This window comes from Tiliqua scincoides, chromosome 4 (assembly GCF_035046505.1).
Source record: "Tiliqua scincoides isolate rTilSci1 chromosome 4, rTilSci1.hap2, whole genome shotgun sequence".
Classification (NCBI taxonomy): Eukaryota; Metazoa; Chordata; class Lepidosauria; order Squamata; family Scincidae; genus Tiliqua; species Tiliqua scincoides.
The window spans coordinates 83,483,274-83,500,639 of NC_089824.1; the positions used below are offsets into that span (position 1 = coordinate 83,483,274).

At 42.0% G+C, this 17,366-nt stretch overlaps 1 protein-coding gene across 1 annotated transcript in view; it reads left to right on the top strand.

Moving 5' to 3' along the window:
• WRNIP1 (WRN helicase interacting protein 1) overlaps nucleotides 1-17,366 on the top strand; it is a 39,143-nt gene that overhangs the window by 7,264 nt on the left and 14,513 nt on the right. The window contains exons 2-3 of the mRNA XM_066623535.1: nucleotides 8,661-8,852; nucleotides 10,596-10,840. Of these exons, the coding sequence (XP_066479632.1) occupies nucleotides 8,661-8,852; nucleotides 10,596-10,840 (437 nt within the window). The remainder of the gene's footprint in view (nucleotides 1-8,660; nucleotides 8,853-10,595; nucleotides 10,841-17,366) is intronic.

A 17,366-nucleotide genomic window follows, 5' to 3' on the forward strand; every position in this document is an offset into this window, starting at 1 on the left:
CCTTTGGCTTTTATCTTCTGCAAAATAGGGAACAAGGGGAGGTTCTGTGAAACAACATGCACACAGAGGAGGGTTGGAGGAAAGAAATTCTTGGGGGTTTTATTTTTTCAAGGAGGGATTATGGCAGATCTTGAGTATCTTAGTTGTCATATATCATACTGTAAAAAAAATCCTCTCAATTTCCAATCTATTTATGTATCTAAAAAAAATCAAGTATTATTATGTCTTACACCTGTTGCGTGTAATTAAGGCTACAGTCGTATACACCGATACCTGAAAGTAAGCCTCACTGAATGCAGCAGGATGTACATGTGAGCAAGCTTGCAATAGGACCAGGCTGCAAGTTATAGTATGGACAGCAGTTTGTGGAAATAAAATGATGACCCACTGTTAAGAAAGAAAGACTATCCCTCATATTTTTTAAAACATGTCCAAGCAAATTATAATTCTGTGAACATTTATATACCTCAGTAAAATATTTATTTAATTTAATAATTTATACTCTGCCTTTTCCTTGTCAAAGCAAATGACCAAAGTGGCCCCCACTTTGAAAGCCCTGATATTCTCTTGGGCAAAATTAAAAGAATGCAGTACTTTTTATTAAGTTGGTACTGAAGACATGTGAACACAGTAGAGGATTTAGAACACTCATTATTATTATTAACAGTATTTATATACTGCTTTTCAACTAAAAGTTCACAAAGCAGTTTACAGAGAAAAAATCAAACAACAAACACTTTATTATATAACTTTTCTTCATAATACAATGTCCAACTAAATGCTGTGAAATACTTCCTCATATAAATGCAGCTACAGTCAATAACCTTTTCATATTCTGGGTATCCAGTGTATATCATTGTGCTGCTGAGATATACCTGTATACTTTATCTACTTGTAAAGTCTAAACCAGTTTTGGATCATTTATGAGACTTATTAGACTTTTACTATAGCCACAGAATAAATTAAAGCTCAAGGACACACAGCTGTACAGAAATATGGGGTATGTGGAGCTTGCTAGTTTTGTAAAATAAACTTAGGAAGAATAAAGAGGTCTATGCAAACTGCAGGCTTTAGTCTCTATAAATATTGACAATATATTTATAAATATTGACAAAAGGGCTGCGGTTTCACTTGATTGCAGTGCAGAGCTGATTGCAGTGCTGGTACTCTATAACTGTCTGAAGAACATTATCCTATTCATTTTCAAGTGGTATTAATGCATTGCACAAAACTTCAATGTAGTGTTTTTGAATTCCCTATCAGTGCAGATTCAAAGGAAGCTTAAGTATGATGTTGTGCAGTGTCTTTGTCTGAATTGATAAGTGTTGGCTTACGATTGGTTAGAAAACTGGAAGTGAAAACGGTGGTTTGAAGTGGCTCTGCAGACCCAGTCTGCATCGAGTTTGTGCTATGTGTAGTTTTGGCAGTGACAAACTACAGTTATCATCATCATTCTTTGTCCAGAGGCTGCTGGACTATAAAAACAGGTGTGCTGACTTGATAGAAAACAGAAGCAGAGAATTAACTCTGAGCTACATTTACCTGCAAACATGGAAAATCAAGCCATGGTTTTTGGAACTATGGTTAGGGAATACTGTGATTTTGGTGTGATAACTGAACTGAACTGTAACCAATCCTACCTCTTGTAATAGATTGAGGGGTTTTGAGAATGGTTTTATTGGTGCAAATTCAGGGTCTTTTCAGTATTTTTCCACTTGTAAACCCAGAACTGGAGCAGGCAGTGTTAACCCCACTGGAACATTTCAACGCATTTCTTCTCCCAGAAGCAATCTGTCAGTGCTTTGTACATGCCTGCCCATCATTTGATTTCGTATTATGTAATGCCTCAGCAAAATGTTTGAATTAATTATGCTGAAAATCTTCCTGTTTATGGTGATAGTAAAGTTATATCTGGTGGCTCCTTCACACCTACAGTCATCACTTGAGCCTTATTCAGCAGTTTGCTCTCTCTGGAGAGAAAACATGTATGGCAGTGTTTCTCAAACTGTGGGTTGGGACCCACTAGGTGGGTCACAAGTCAATTTCAGGTGAGTCCCCATTCATTTCAATATTTTATTTTTAATGTATTAGACTTGATGCTTGATGGTATGTGACTGCATTTGGGGAAATATTACAGACCTGTACTTTGAACAGGCTACAATGTATATTCTTTTAGAATGACAGTAAATGGGACTTACTCCTGGTAAGTGTGGGTAGGATTGCAGCCTAGGATGGTTAAAAATTTTCCTGCTTGATGATGTCACTTCTGGTCATGTGGGTCCCAGTGCTAAATGTGTGAGAACCACTGGTGTACAGGATTTGATAGGGTTGCGCCCACAAGCCAGACCACCACTGTACTGGCTGAACCCCCTTCCTAGTTTATTCACATTCAGCATTTGTCTAAAGAGGTAAACACAACCATAAGGAGAGTTTCTCCCTTTGATTGACAACCCTGAACATTCCATGGTTCAGCATTTACTTCTGCGGACACAGAAGCAGAATACAAATTCAGTAGGTCAGCAAAGGCTTCTTGCTTTCCATTGCAGAACACTGGGCAAATCATATATTTCTGAACCACAGTGTTCGCTAGCTGCAAAATGGGTCGTTAGGCTTCTGCTGTCTTATCTTGAGCAAGTCTTCCATGCTACCTTAAGGGACAAAGAGGGGAACAAGAGAAAAATGAGAACCAATTCTGTCTGCCAGTGAAAGAACAAATGGGAGTGTTCTGTACATTGCAGATTAATAGTCCCCAAGAGAAAGAACTGACTCAGAAGCTCTGTCTTGTAGAGGATCAGGTTCAGAGCACCTGCTGCAGTAATCCTGATCTTTGGAATATCTTCTCAAGCAGTGTTTAGGGCCTGTCACCACCTGCCCACACCAGCTGCTGAGTATCTCTTCCCTTCAGCCTCCTGGACCAGAATGGCTCTTGGGAGAGAAGGCTGTGAGGAGCTGCTTTCCATACCTTCATTATTCTCCTTTTAAGAACCTGAAGCTTTTTGACTCCTTAGAAAAACTACATTCATCAGGAAAGTGTTGTCTGATTTTGCACAGTGTCAACAGAATCTGTTCTGTTGGAATAAGGGCAGCTCCCATTGATTAGTTAGAATAATTGATGAAAAACTGTTTAATCAACTAAAGGGGCATTCTCGATCAACGTTTTTTTTAAAATTGGGTTACCTCAATTAATTAGTTTACTTGTTTTTCCATTTTCTAGAGACTCTGGATTGTAGAATATTCCCTTTATCTCTGAGCCTTTAAAATAAGTTCTCTTCATTACTGTGCAAGATCCAGATATTAGACATACTAGAACTGAATTTCAGTTGCTTGCTGATAACCACAAGTGCCTGTATTACTTTTTGCTAGAAGAAAAGCCATAATGGTTTTACCCAGAAATGTCAAACATCTGTTAACTATGGATACAAACTGAAAGGAAAAGCCACCGTTATGGATTTTTTAAATAATTATTGCCCAATTTGTGACATGAACGAGGATTTGTCACAATTGTGCTGCTTACATGATAACATACTCTTCAGCTTCAGTTGCATGTATCAGTTATGGGATAACTTTTAAATTACTTTAGGCCCAATCAACTTTCCAGTGTTGGTGCAGCCCTGAGGTAAGGGAACAAACATTCCCTTACCTTGTGGAGGCCTCCATGACTGCCCATCACCACCACAGGATGCAACACATACCTTGTGGACACAGCTGCATCAGCATTGCAAAGTTGGATAGGATTGGGCTCTTAGCTGATTAAAGCTTACAGCCCTTGTTTTTACTTTTTACATAGAATGGACGCAAGTTTCAGTCCTATGCATGTTTATTCAGAAGCAAATCTCATTGGATACAATGAGACCTGTTTCCTGTTGTTGTAATTTAAGACAGAACACGTATTCATTCTTTCTCTGAGCTTGCCATAGGACACTGAATCTTGACAGTGGTTTCTGGCACATGTGATGAGGTAGGGGTGGAATAGTGAAGACAAAACTGTCTGAGTTGAATTCTGAAATATTACAAGGCTTTTGCCCTTTCATTTTCTCACATTCCCAAATGCCTTCTTGCCATCTCCCTAAAAACATGTAAATAATTTACTGCCCTGAACAGCTGTGTCCCTACACCTGTTCCACTGAAAATCCTTACTGCCCAGTTGAAGAATGTATACTCAGTCTGATTTTGACTTAACTGGCTATGGTTCCCTGCATACCTGTTGGATGAAAAAGAAATGTTGGGTTCCTCCGCACCAGACTTTTTCTCCAGCGTTGGCACTTTAATTTGACACTGATTCATCCCTTTATTCCTATAAATCTTTTATACAATGTTTCCCTTAAATATTTGCATTTATGTATTTTCCATCTCACCCCATTGTTCTCCCATTTTTTTCCCCAAGGGATAGTTTGCAGGTCATGCCTCATTATCCACTGATTTGGCTCACTGCTGATTCCCAGGTCCACCTTTAAAACCTTGTAACAATGAAAAAAGCATTAAAATCCAATTTCCTATCTTCACGCTGTTAAATATAATTTCATTCCATTAGATTCTATTATTCACCCCACCTAGTGGCTGAATGTGGCACAGTGTCTAACCAATGCATTCTGGGGCAACAATAGAGGAGCAAGAAGCCTGGAAGTGGATCTTTAAAACTATTTTTCCACTGATTTGGTATCCATTGATTTTATTTTTATCCACTGAGGGTTCCAGAACAGAACCCTACTGGATAATGAGGCACAACCTGCGTTGCTTTCCATTTGTTTAGTTTCAGCTTCAGCTGAATTGCAGTATGAAGCTTTTTGATGTAACAAAATGTTTTGCATGATTTGAAGTCATGGTTTTTGACATGTTTTGTGACATGATGAAACTTTTTCTTTCTTGTTGCCTTCATACCCATCTGTCATTGTCCTCATTGTCCTTTTCCCTTAGTGAAGGAAAAGGTTTTTTGTCAACCTCTTAAAATTAAAGTACAGGTGCCCCCCATATCTGTGGGGGATTCTTTCTAGGGCATCCTGCAGATACAGAAACCATGGATATGGGGAAACCATATCTCCTTGGCCCCCAGTGCCCATTAACGTTTAGAGGCCCAGTGAAGTGTTTCATCCTTACAGGATGCTTTAAGTATGCAAACTTAGAACCCATGCAGGTAGCTTGAAGAGACTAGATTGAAGATTAACTTCCTGCAGTTAACTTCCTGCTTCCTGTTAACATTCAATCAAATCTTTTCAAGGTTGCATGCTTATAGTATCCTATAAAAGGAAGAAACACTTTGCTGGTAAGCCTCTTAACATCAGTGGGCACCCGTGGATCACAGGAGGCCTACAGGTTTGCGGATGACTGAATCAGTGGATACAGGATACGAGAGGACACCTGTATAATGCTTACATCACCACTGTTAGGACCAGCCTTTCCATGAAGTGGTCCAAAACAGCCATGTTGGGTGCCAAATTAAAGAGTGTGGCAGACACCCCGCTGCTGCTGCTGCCAGAAACTCTCCAACAACCAGTAGGCAAAGAGGCAGAGTTCACCTCATATCTCCTATTCTAGCACCATCTCCGTCTTCTGCACGAGTCCTACTACAAATAAACAGGAAGACCAGAGTATGCTAGGAGTGGTCTGCTCTTCCATTTTAATTGAAATCCTATAGTCTCACAGGAGAAAGGAGGCAGGATGGAACAGGAAGGTAAGGGGGTTCTGTATCCCCTCCTTATTAACCTCTGGTGGGGGGGGCACTAACATGAGCACAAGGTGTTTTGGTTTGATTTAGTTTTTTTTTTTTTGCTTGTAGCAGTGTGACACTTTTCATCTGCCCCACAACCAATCCTAAATGCCTAGGTGCCCAGGGCTGTAGTTGTGCCAAAATGATGACCGCTGCATCCTGTGGGCATTGAGGCTACTGCTGGAGTCTTTTCAGGGTAAGGGGCATTTGCTCCCTTACCCTGGGTAACGCCACTGTGGTGCCAATGGGTCTCCTTGCCTCTGCGCCCACATTTGAGGAGGCACAGAGCTGAGGAGATCTGCATTGAGTTACCTGACTTGGAAGGGGATTTAGGACTCTACTGCCGTCTCCACCTCTGTCCTGGGCCTGATCCTCCCCTTCCTCCACCCTCCCTCTGCCCTGTTCTGCCCCCCCCATTTCAAAAACACTCAGTGCCGGCTGGTGCTGGAGGAGCCCCAGCCAGCTATCCATATGGTGCTGAAGTTCAGCACCTACTGGCACTGGCCCAGCGTCAGTGCTCCCTCCTCCCCTGGTGCCCGTAAGTGTGTGTTATGGCACACTTATGACAGTTAGAGCGGTAGTACGTGTGTGCTGCCGGTAATAGAGCCCTCAGGATTAAGCTCTCTGTCACCAGACTACCTTCGGCCGGGCCTGATCACACCACATAAGGCCTCATGTGTGCGCCATGAGTGCACATGTCCTTAAGAACATAAGAACAGCCCCACTGGATCAGGCCATAGGCCCATCTAGTCCAGCTTCCTGCATCTCACAGCAGCCCACAAAATGCCCCAGGGAGCACACCAGATAACAAGAGACCACATCCTGGTGCCCTCCCTTGCATCTGGCATTCTGACATAACCCATTTCTAAAATCAGGAGGTTGCACATACACATCATGGCTTGTACCCCGTAATGGATTTTTCCTCCAGAAACTTGTCCAATCCCCTTTTAAAGGCGTCCAGGCCAGACGCCATCACCACATCCTGTGGCAAGGAGTTCCACAGACTGACCACACGCTGAGTAAAGAAATATTTTCTTTTGTCTGTCCTAACCCACCCAACACTCAATTTTAGTGGATGTCCCCTGGTTCTGGTATTATGTGAGAATGTAAAGAGCATCTCCCTATCCACTCTGTCCATCCCCTGCATAATTTTGTATGTCTCAATCATGTCCCCCCTCAGGCGTCTCTTTTCTAGGCTGAAGAGGCCCAAACGCCATAGCCTTTCCTCATAAGGAAGGTGCCCCAGCCCCGTAATCATCTTAGTCGCTCTCTTTTGCACCTTTTCCATTTCCACTATGTTTTTTTTGAGATGCGGCGACCAGAACTGGACACAGTACTCCAGGTGTGGCCTTACCATAGATTTGTACAATGGCATTATAATATTAGCCGTTTTGTTTTCAATACCCTTCCTAATGATCCCAAGCATAGAATTGGCCTTTTTCACTGCCGCCGCACATTGGGTCGACACTTTCATCGACCTGTCCACCACCACCCCAAGATCTCTCTCCTGATCTGTCACAGATAGCTCAGAACCCATCAGCCTATATCTAAAGTTTTGATTTTTTGCCCCAATGTGCATGACTTTACACTTACTGACATTGAAGCGCATCTGCCATTTTGCTGCCCATTCTGTCAGTCTGGAGAGATCTTTCCACTTTAAGTCCTTAAGTCCTTTCCACTAAGTCCTTAATCACACTTTAAAACATTGTCCGCACTGGTCTGTTGTTGACTGTTCTTCTGTAGCACATTACCTTAAATTGTGTGTCGCAATATTGAGAGCTTGATATTCTGGCTATGAAAGTGTTCATAGAACACAGTGAATATGGCAGATCTGCACAACATCAGGTTGTATACAAGCCACCAGCCCTTTGTGGTGGCTCACTGGGAGTGCAATAATGTTCTTCCCTCTTCCCTGCTTACTCCCTGGTACTGCAGAACCGAGTTATTTTGTGCAATACTTGAAAGGTCAGAATGCACAGCTGGTGGCTACATTCAGCTTGGCAGATCACAAATTGTGCAGGTCTGCATAACAAAAAGGACTACCAAAAATCGCCTATAAATAATCACCAACATCAAGTAACGTGTCCTGCCACGAGGACAAAAAGAGGAAACCAAAATAACTACCCTTTGAGATAACTCAACAGTTTGTCTGGCAATCAGTTAAGTGCAGTTATCATATTACATTTCTGTAGGATTTCTGTAGGTCAAGTGTGAGTTCATAAGGAAATAGTCTATTGCAGTGCACACAATATTTTGGAGTAGCATGTTTATTAAAATGTTTGGTACTAAATATGATACCTTTAGCATTTGTGTAGTTCATATGCGTTCACACGCATTATCTCAACAATCCCTAAAACAGAACTGTAGAACAGGCTAATGTTAGTAGAGTAGGCTAACTTTTTCTTGATCAGATTATGCCTTTTAGATGGTGTTTTTCTTCTTAAGATATTGCCCACTGGTGATACATGATGCTGCCTTTCAGACAGGGTTCTCAAGAAAGTGAGAAAGAAGCAAAAGAACTTAGAAGCTTGAATTCCAAGTTGTTTCTTGTAGAAATCAGCAACTAGTTCTACACCCTGATGAGGTCTTTGTGTTTCAGTTTCTTAAGCAGCAGCTTTCCCTGTCTCATGGCAAGTTGCTTTTACATCTGGGACTTTTGTTTGATATAGCATGAGAGGAAGAAAAAAGACCTTTAAAACCTCAGTGGACATCCCCAATAGCTAAAATAACTGTTTGAATCACAGCCTGAGGATGGGTGATAGTGGTTCCTTTGACTCAAATGCCAAATAAGCCTTCCACTTATATAGCATCTCTGTTCACTGGGTTAAAATGGGGGAGGGGGAAGACTTTCTTTTTTCCACAATGCAAACATATTCCTGAGTGATTTTTCCCCTTAGTGTTTACATTTTCTCTTCTCAAAGCAAGATCAACATGCTAGCTCCATTCTTCATTGCAGACTACCCTGGCGCACATCATCGCACATAGCAGCAAGAAGAATGGCACAAGGTTTGTGACATTATCAGCGACAAGTGCCAAAACCAACGATGTCCGAGAAGTCATAACCCAAGCCCAAAATGAGAAGAGACTCTTCAAGAGGAAAACCATCCTCTTTATTGATGAGATACACCGTTTCAATAAGTCTCAGCAGGTATTGATGGCTCCACTTCAACTGGTTATCGTTAAGAGGCTTATCTTTGCAAATTAATGGGCTATGTGATATGTTTTGAGAAATACTGCTTTTGAACCCAAATTGGTTCTAGCTCAACATAGAGAGTTCAGTGTGGGTTATCTTATTTTAATCCTTAGCACACTGTCAGGTAGGTTGGACTGAGAGAATGATTGGACCAAGGTCACTTAGGGATCAATCCTATTCAGTTTTCCAGTCCTGATGGGGACACAATGCAGACCCAAGGTAAGGGAACAGATGTTCCCTTACCTTGAGGAGGCCTCCTTGACTCTCCCCCACAGGATGCACGTGCCCCATTGGCACAGCTGCATCGGCACTAGAAAGTTGGATAGGATTAGGCCCTTAATAAGTTTTGTGGCTAAGTAGGGAATTGAAGTTTCCCTCATCTTTACCACATTAACATATTTCATGGTGTGTGCATGCACTTGGTTGAGTTGCAGTCTGGACTGATAATTTTTTTTAGTATCCTTCTGTCTGTGAACTGAAATTTGATTGGCCATGATAAGGACATTGTACTCTAGTTTCAGCCACAAATTTGGGATTAGGAGTTTATTAGGTATTCCTAATGGAGTTAGGCACTCCTATTTTAAAAGACCTTCCCACCCCACTAACAATCAGCCAAAGCATCTCTCCTCTGAGTGAGAGGCAGGGGGAAGGCAACATGTTGACAACGTCCTTGCTATAATCTTTCATTTGTTACATTTGCTTCTCATGATTTCAGTTTTGTGATTGAAAGTTAGCATGAAAAGATAAGGAACAGAGAATGTCAGGCATCGTAAGGATTGCAAACTATAAAACATGTAGGGAATGAGGGATGGTTAGGCAAGAAGGATCTTCACTGAATAACATTGCAATTAAACTGAACATTTGTTTTGAATGAAAATATAAGAATTATGTAGTACTTTATAGTTTCTTAGAGTAATCCAGCGATTCTTAAACTCTCTGGGAGAGTTTGAGCCACGACACAATCCCCAGGATCGCGTCGCTAAGGGGGGCACAGGGACTGAATTTACTTACCAGTCCCTGCAGCAGCCTCCCAAGGGTGCAGGGAGCCCCGTGGGACCGCCCGCAGGACTCCCCGAAACTTAGAAAGTGAAAGTGGAGCGATTGTGCTCTGCCTCCGCAAAACTGGAAGTGAAGCGCAGTCGTTCTGCTTTCACTTTTTATGCTTTGGGGAGCCCTGCGGACAGTTGCGCAGGGCTCCCTGCACCCACGGGAGGCTGCTGCAGGGACCGGTGAGTAAATGCCAGTCCCTGCAGCCCCCTTAGCGACGTGATCCTGGGGATCGCGTTGCTGCCTCCCCCCTGCCCCCCTTAAGGAGGCAGAGGCCAGGGCTCTCAGGCTGGGGTGTTGCGATGCCCTAGTTTGAGAAGCCCTGGAGTAATCCTTTTAGTTGCAGTGAAGGAGCTACCAAACTTTTAATTCTGTCTACAAAAATGGCACCTTCAGAAAATGCATTGTTTTTAACTTATAGCTTGAGCGATGGGGATGCTACCTGATACATGCACTGCATAAATTGAACAAATGAAGCTATTACTGGGTTAAACAGTATGAATGGTCAGAAATGTTGAATGCGCATCTCTCAACCCGCTGAGCAAAGGAAAGCTATGAATGCATCTAGTATTGTGGAAAATGTACTCACGTGGGGTGCCTCAGGCTGTCATTGATTGGGACCAATTTCTTCTGCTTTCCTCCCATATCTAGGACACCTTCCTTCCTCACGTCGAGTGTGGCACTGTCACTCTGATTGGGGCAACCACAGAAAATCCTTCTTTCCAGGTTAATTCGGCTCTTCTGAGTCGGTGCCGTGTTATTGTTCTTGAGAAGCTGTCGGTTGAGGCGATGGAAGCTATTCTGATGCGAGCAATCCGGTCCTTAGGGATACAGGTTCTGAGTCAAGATGAGCTGCTCTCTGGCTCTGTGAATGGCAGCAACAGCAAGAGCTCCGAGTAAGTACGCCTCGTGGATTGCAGTGTGTAAACACACACCACCCAAAGAATTCATTGACAGTCTGCCAGAACAGAAATGAGAAAGAGGTTGTGGGATGGGGAATCAAGGGAGGAGGGACAGGAAAACTTAAACTCCTTTAATAGGAAAGAAAATAAGTTGTTGCATTGGTTGGATATAACTGGTGGGGAAAAATACATCAGTTTTGCTTTTCAAAAATAATGCTCTCCAGCTTACACAGAGCTTTATGCTGATTTCACCATAAATTCCTGAAACTGGTTCTACAGCTGAAGATTTGTTTTGTGTTCCTGTGTCGTACATATGCAGTAAATGTTGTTGGTTGTGAACACAGCATATTGGACACCAGCATAAGGATATCAGTCTCTTATATACCTTTGCTTCTGTCAATCAAAAATGCCATTGTGTGCTGGCTGCCTTGTTTGACTGGAAGTGAAAATAGCAGCACTGTATGCCATTTGGTTATCCATTTAAAAATGACATTAATAAGAACATTCCAGGACAATAAAAAGAAGTGACTAACAGCAGATGTCATATAAAGAACATTAAATTTTTCTGTTCCTTTTCCTGACCCTGAACTCGCTTAAAAAGTTAAGTCTAAAAATTAGAGAAGATGCCTCTTCAGGTTGAAAACAAGCCTTTGAAACTTATAGTCACAGTTTTAAGGAATTGTAGGACATATTCCTTTCCATTTTCTGAGCAACATTCATTACTATATTATGTATTCACCTCACACAATGAAAGCAAAATGCACATTCTGGCAAATTATTTGCAGATATTGGCTCCAGTCAGTAAAAAAAAAATTAGTGAAACCATGAAATCAGTGGAACAAAAAGTATTTGTGAATAATTGAATCCCATTCATTTCTGTAGGGTTCGCTCTGGATTGGGATCACTGTCTGATTTGGCTAATACTGTGCAGTTTTTAAAAGACAATCTTCATGTTACCTTCACAGTCTTCATTTCACTGATAGGAATGCCTGCTGTTGTATGACCAAAATTTTTGCTGCCACAGACTATAAACTGTGAATTTGAGGGGTGGGAGAAATGCAGCTTGTCAGGGCTTGATATTACTGGCACAGCTGTGTTATGTGGCGACCCCTTGGCTGAATTTCAGAAGCTTTCTTTGTCAAAGAATACATCTTAAAATATCATGATGGAATTTAAAAAAAAAATTTTCTTCTTACTGCGGATGGAACTAGACTTATACTGCAAACAGCCTTTCAGTTTAGTTCTACTGTAATTAGTAATAATGGAATGAATGATATAAGGTCATTGGTCCACCACCTATCTGTATATTATCAACTAGGACACCGTGGGGCAGGGGCCTGTGTTGTGCTTTCGCCTTCTGGAGAAAGCCTCAGGACCATGGAAAAAGCGGCATCCTTACCCTCTCTTCTGCTGATCAGGCTTCGCTTGCAGCACAATCTTATACAAGCTTACTTGGAAGTAAGCCCCATTGAGTCCATTGAGACTTACTTCTGAATAAACATGTATTGCATTGCACAGTTTGTTATGTCTGCAACTGCTCCATGTGCAAGTATTTTATTTTCTTAAGGAATAAGGTTGGTTGTTTTCATGTTTGCTCCTGAATAATATTAGTAGCGGGAGGAAATCAAAGTGTTTTATGTCCATTTATACTTTCTCAGTTCTGTGAGTCAGGTAAACATGTATAAACAGAAGCACAGAAAGGTTAAAGGAGTTTCTCAAGGTTATTTAGTAAGCAGGAGACATAGCCAAGAAATTAAGAAGCCACTTAGATATTCTTATACACTGTCCTATGGCTTTCTGCCACACTGCTTCTGCAGAGTTCAAAAGCCAGGCACTACCTGGGTAGAACAGTTCACACAAGTCCTTCGCGCTTGATTGCTGATCCTGTCTGGGTAACAATTGCAGGCAAAGAAGCCTTGCCAATGATGCCAGGCCTTTAAACTTTACAGGAATGCTGCAGGATGAAGTCATGGCAAAGCAGCTTCCACACTTCTGCAACAGCATATAAAGGAGATTTTTTTTGTAGTTCAACACGTTAGTGTAACATTTCATAATGCTTACACCTTTGTAATTAAAACCAGATCCTTGTTTTCACTAGTTTCACCTGAAGAGCCCTGTTTGGAGTAGTCCTTTAGTATTCTGCTAAATCATTTCAGAAACCTGTTAGCAGGTTTTACCTCAAGCATTCTTGATAGTGTCAGAAGTGAGGAAAAACAACTGCTAAGTGTATTCCAATGTATAGTGGATACACTATATAGTGTATACCAGTTGTGAGTCAGCCATAGACTTCCCTGGGGCAAATGTCCCAGGTGTCGGCCACAAGGACCCTGCGGAAGCCTCTCTGAGATTCCTGACAGGGGCGGAAACTGTGCTTCCGGTTTGCCAGAAGCACAGTTTATAGCACTGGGGAACTTCACAGAGGTTTCTCCAGTGTGGGAGGAGGTTGCGCAAGGTTCCATGAGCCTCTGGTGAGTTGAGAGGGGGCAGATTTCTGCGTGAGGGAGACAGCCCACAGGGGGGCGCCACCGCAGAGCTTTGCCCCAGGCGCGGGGCTGTGTAGGTCCGCGGCTGGTGTATACATAGTGTATTACACTGTATATCAGTGTAGTCTTCTTTCAGTTCCTCCAGTCCAACTCACAACAAATTCTGCTTCAGATACCCCGTATTTTATGATCGGCATCATGAGAAGTAAATTTGCAGACTGAATTGGTGGAATTAGTTGTGCTTCTAAGACTCTTGGTTTCAACAAGGTGAAGAGGATTGGGGTTTTGTGGGCAAGAACAGATGTGTAAGGAGATATCGGTGGGAATTGGGTGCAGTCCAACAGATAAATGTTAACAATGAATGACATGGGAAAAGATTTTTGCTGACTGTTGGAAGGCCTGTCCAAAGCATCTGTTGGATTTTTGAGTCTTCACAACGGACACTGCCAACAGGTTATCCCTTCTGTTATGAAGGGTGGAACCCACCTCTTAAAAATGAATGAATGAGATCTGTAGCATCATATTATATGTTGGCTGACAATGCAAATGTTTTTAGAATGATTGCAACCCTGATAAGGCTGTGTTACGTTTGTTGACTGGTCAGTGGCCAGCATTCACGTGAGAGGATTGATGGGGCAGCCTTTCCTCCACCTTTCCAGGGGCTAGTTCAGATCTGTTTGTCATTGGGGGCGGGGGGGGGGAGAAAAGAGTCCAGGTCAGAGAAGGCAATACTCTTTGTTCCTGAAAGGACCATCACTTACATGAGACAACTCTGCTATCTCATGTGATTTTTAAAAAAATCTAATATTTTTAAATAGTAAATTACTTTGAATGCAAAGGCAGAAAGGTAGTACCTGTATATAAATGTAAGAGGCAGATAAAGAAATGAGTTGGCTATCTTATACTTGGCTGCTTTTGTACATACATTATGCTTACTAATGCTCCTGGTCTATAAACCACTGGGCAGCAGTCACAATGAAGAGCAGAGGTGGTAATGATGTTGACTTTGCATAATAATAACATCACCACAAGTCATTCTCCTCCTACCTATAATACCAAGTGAACCCTTTATGTCACCTAGTGTTTCCCATGAGAATTTGGCCTGATGATGGATTCTTGTGAGGGAAGCAAGTTACTGAAGTTGCAGGAAGCAATTCTCTTCCATGACAGCAGGCCCATTTTATTTTAATGTTAAGAGAGTCTGTGTGGATGCACTTGTTAGAATGATGGTGGGCTTGGAAGCAGAAGCACAAGTTTTAGTTGTGAAGATTACTAGGTAAACCTGGACAAGTTGCTTTCTGTCATGGCAGAACCATGTAGGACAGTGGCAGACTTGTGCCTTCAATCACAGGTGTAAATTAAAGCGGATGAAGGGGATTTAAAGAAGAAGATTTGAACTCTTCCTCATCCAGCCCAGCCACTTTTCCTGGCCAGGTTTGTTTCCTTTCTCTGACTCTAGTTGGAGAAAAGCATGTGCCTAAATTTTAGGAGTATTTTGATAACCTGTATTTGAAGCCATGGACTTTCATCACATGTAGTTCTACCCTTGATTCATATGTGGACAAGAATAAGCAGTTGTTGCTTTCGTGGTGGATCATTGGAGTGTCTGTACTCTCTTTATTGAAAGATTGATTAATTTAGGCCAACATTAGCAACGTCGCAGATGAAAAGTAATCATTGCTTGTGTACCAGCTGTAGTTTTCCTTTACTTTTTAGTTGACATATTATCTTGAGGTCAGCCAGTGTTAAGACCTGGGGTGTCCTCCTCATCTGTTTGTTTGTATTTTTGTCTCTAAGTATCACTGCTTACAAGGTATAAACATCAAGGCTTGGTGTCCAATATGTCCTGTGTTAATTTTGGAGACTGGCAAAAATCTGGAATAGTGCAAGTGTAAGTTGAGATTATGGACGTCTTCGGAGGTCAAGAAGTAGGTTAGCTTCCTGCCTTCCAATTGTTACATCATATGAAATAAAGGGCCCACTACAGATAGTTGACACACATATTGAGATATTTTTGAGGGGAGTATGAAACAAGAAGAAAGCAAGGTGAAACTTATATTTTAATACACAACCATAAGGCTGAAAAAACCAGATATTTTGTGGCCACTGAAATGTTTTTTTTTCCAGAGAACAAGTTAACAGAATAAGAATAATTTTGTTTGGTGTATGTGTGTGTGTGAGAATTTATTACACATGGAACTTTATGCATTGCTTAGAGTTGCCTCCTGTTCAGTTTTAATTTGCAATTGTTTTTAGGTTGGATTGAAAAAGAAGTTTTAAACTGAAAACTTAATTTTTAAGTTTAACTTGGATTTTGCACTAGGCAACTATAAAGGTTCATGTGTTTAAATTACCATCTATGGTAATTACAGATGGCTGGTCTTCTGGAGAAGTGGCATTGCTAAGGTCATCTGGAATACAATTGTTTTGAAGCATTTCAGGTTTTTTTTTCCTGGAAGAATGTATTGTCTGCTTATGGGTTTCTACTAGGTATTCTGCCAACTTCAGTCTCAGAAAAATCACCTCATAAATCAGGTTGCTCCTATATCCTGTCAGAGGACAACCTATGATGCTAACGTCTTCAGTAAAGGATTCCCCTCAGTGGAAGAGGGGTTCCACAACAAGATGTTGCCATACATTCATCTTCCTGGTAGTAAGTCCTGGTGGATTTAATTGAACTTTCTTCAGAGTATGGACAACCTTAACCATACTATTCAACTTGATAGGTAGATAGGAGTGTTTTGCAAAGAACATTTTTTGTTCTCTTTAATTCATAACAAAAAGGAACAATTTGAAATTTTCTCAGTCTCTGTCTGTGCATTTACAATCTGTCCCCCTTTCCTTCTCTTTCACTGAACTGCTGTTCCTTCATTCCCCCCTCACCAACCATTGAAAGAAATAAAAAGATACTGTTAGGTGTCCTTTTCTAATGGTGCTTTTGAAGGATGATGTTCCTTTCCTTATCCCATTAGTATCATACTTTAGAACAGCGGTTTTCAACTGCTGTGCTGCGGTGCACTGGTGTGCCGTGAGGCAGCCTCAGGTGTGCCTCGAGGCCAGAGGAGACAGGCAGCAGCTGCATGCGCGGGGAGAAGCAGGAGCAGGCAAGCAGGTCGGAAGGGAGCGCGTCTGCTGAGGCCACCAGCCCAAGAACTGGCTGACCTGGCGAAGGGTCCACAAAAGTCCCTTTTCCTGCCACAGTTGCCTGCAACTGCCCAAGGCGACCCTCCCTGCCTTGCCTTTTGCCTTTCAGAGGAAGGGCTTTGGGCCACAATCCTGTCCATACTTACCTGGGAGTAAGCCCCATTGACTATAGTGGGGCTTACTTCTGAGTAGACATATTGCCTAGCATTGGGCTTTTGGTCGCACTCTTTTTTCTTGAATACAGGAGCAGGCAATTGGCACTTCTCCCCACCCCACTCCCTCCTACAGGCACATTTCCCCCTCCCAAATCACAGGTAGCACCTCTCTTACTGTCCCTCCCTTCACTCCTCCGCACCTTTCAAAGGTCCAGAATCACTTTCCTAACATTCTCAACCTCCCACTCCAGCTGAATCCTGCACTTCTTTCAATCATGTGTCTTCATTGTCCCCTCACCCCACTATGTGCTCAGTCTGACCTCTCTTTGCCAGCACTTTCTGGCATTACACTTTAATCACAACATTTTTCCTCCTTTCCAGAATCACATATACTCCAAACTTCATACTCTCCAAACTTCTTGTGAGTCTTTGGCTGCAATCCTAACCACACTTCCCTGAGAGTAAGCCCCACTGAACAAAATAGGACTGACTTCTGAGTAGACCTGGTTAGGATTGTGCCCTTTTTCATGTAATGATTTAATTGTATTAATTAAAAATTAATTGTAATGTAGTAATTTAATGTAAGTAAAAAACTGGGAGTGTGCCTTGACAATTTTAGTGTCTTGTCAGTGTGCCGTGAGCTGAAAAAGGTTGAAAATGGCTGCTTTAGAACCTTGACTGGCCCTGACTGTCAAATTGATCAGGGCAAGGTCGTTGGACAATATTTAGCAATCTGTG